This window comes from Diaphorina citri, unplaced genomic scaffold (assembly GCF_000475195.1).
Source record: "Diaphorina citri unplaced genomic scaffold, Diaci psyllid genome assembly version 1.1 scaffold8906, whole genome shotgun sequence".
Classification (NCBI taxonomy): domain Eukaryota; kingdom Metazoa; phylum Arthropoda; class Insecta; order Hemiptera; family Psyllidae; genus Diaphorina; species Diaphorina citri.
In genome coordinates this window covers 21,869-22,738 of record NW_007386281.1, presented here as the reverse complement: position 1 = coordinate 22,738, position 870 = coordinate 21,869, and the positions used below count along the sequence as shown (strand labels likewise).

The 870-nt window shown below is 34.6% G+C and overlaps 1 protein-coding gene across 1 annotated transcript in view; it reads right to left on the bottom strand.

Annotated features, from left to right (window-relative positions):
• Window positions 1-6: 6 nt before the first annotated feature.
• The window catches only part of LOC103522502 (peptidyl-prolyl cis-trans isomerase 5), a 22,286-nt gene continuing 21,422 nt past the window's right edge, over window positions 7-870 (bottom strand). The window contains exon 4 of the mRNA XM_026832610.1: window positions 7-207. Within this exon, the coding sequence (XP_026688411.1) occupies window positions 76-207 (132 nt within the window). The 3' untranslated portion in view covers window positions 7-75. The remainder of the gene's footprint in view (window positions 208-870) is intronic.

Here is an 870-nt window from a genome sequence, read left to right as displayed (position 1 = left end):
AGACAAGTGATCAGCTAAATAGAAAGATATCAATATTTTCAACTTTATGGCAAGAGGGAAATCCATGGGATTTAATTAAAAAGCATCATCCTTTTCAACCGAGAATGGCTCTTCGACTGGGGTGTAGCCACAGTCTACAATGGTAACACCTTGTACAGGTCTGTCGCGGCCGTCAGTTTCAGAGGATTCAATTTTCTTGACAACGTCCTGGAACAAAGAAGAGCAGGGTGAAGTTTAGAATAATAGTAAAATCAATTTTATTCATTATTTTTTAGACATGTTTTATGTAGACACAAATGATGCAATAGTTTAAAAGTCAGTGACATAAAGTTTGATTCAATGGAAATGAAAGCTGGCAATTAATTTCTCATTTTGTCATCACCTCATCACTTAAATCTATTGACCAATACATTACATTGAACGTGAAAGACAGAAGAAGGTCAAGAAGTTTGAAATGACAATCAAGGATAAACATTATAAACAAGTCCATCACTTTACAACAAATCAATCAAGCATAGTTGGAGGACACAACACACCAGAAATATACTGACACAATGTAGAATAATAACAGCAACAACACAAGAAACAATGACAACATACACCATTTAATCACCTCGCTAAACTTGGGCTACAAAGGATGTCATTAAATTGCCTTAGAATGCATCATTCATTTCAACAGGGTATGATTTCTCCACTTTCCTATGACCACAGTCAACTATTTTACACTCATTTATAGGAACATCATTGTCCTTTGTGGTTTGATATTCAATATTCTTTATAGCAAACTGCAATGAATAAAAATTAAGTGATAAACAATAGAAACTTTTAACAAAAAGAGGGGGGGGGGGGAGAGACCAACTGATCATTAAG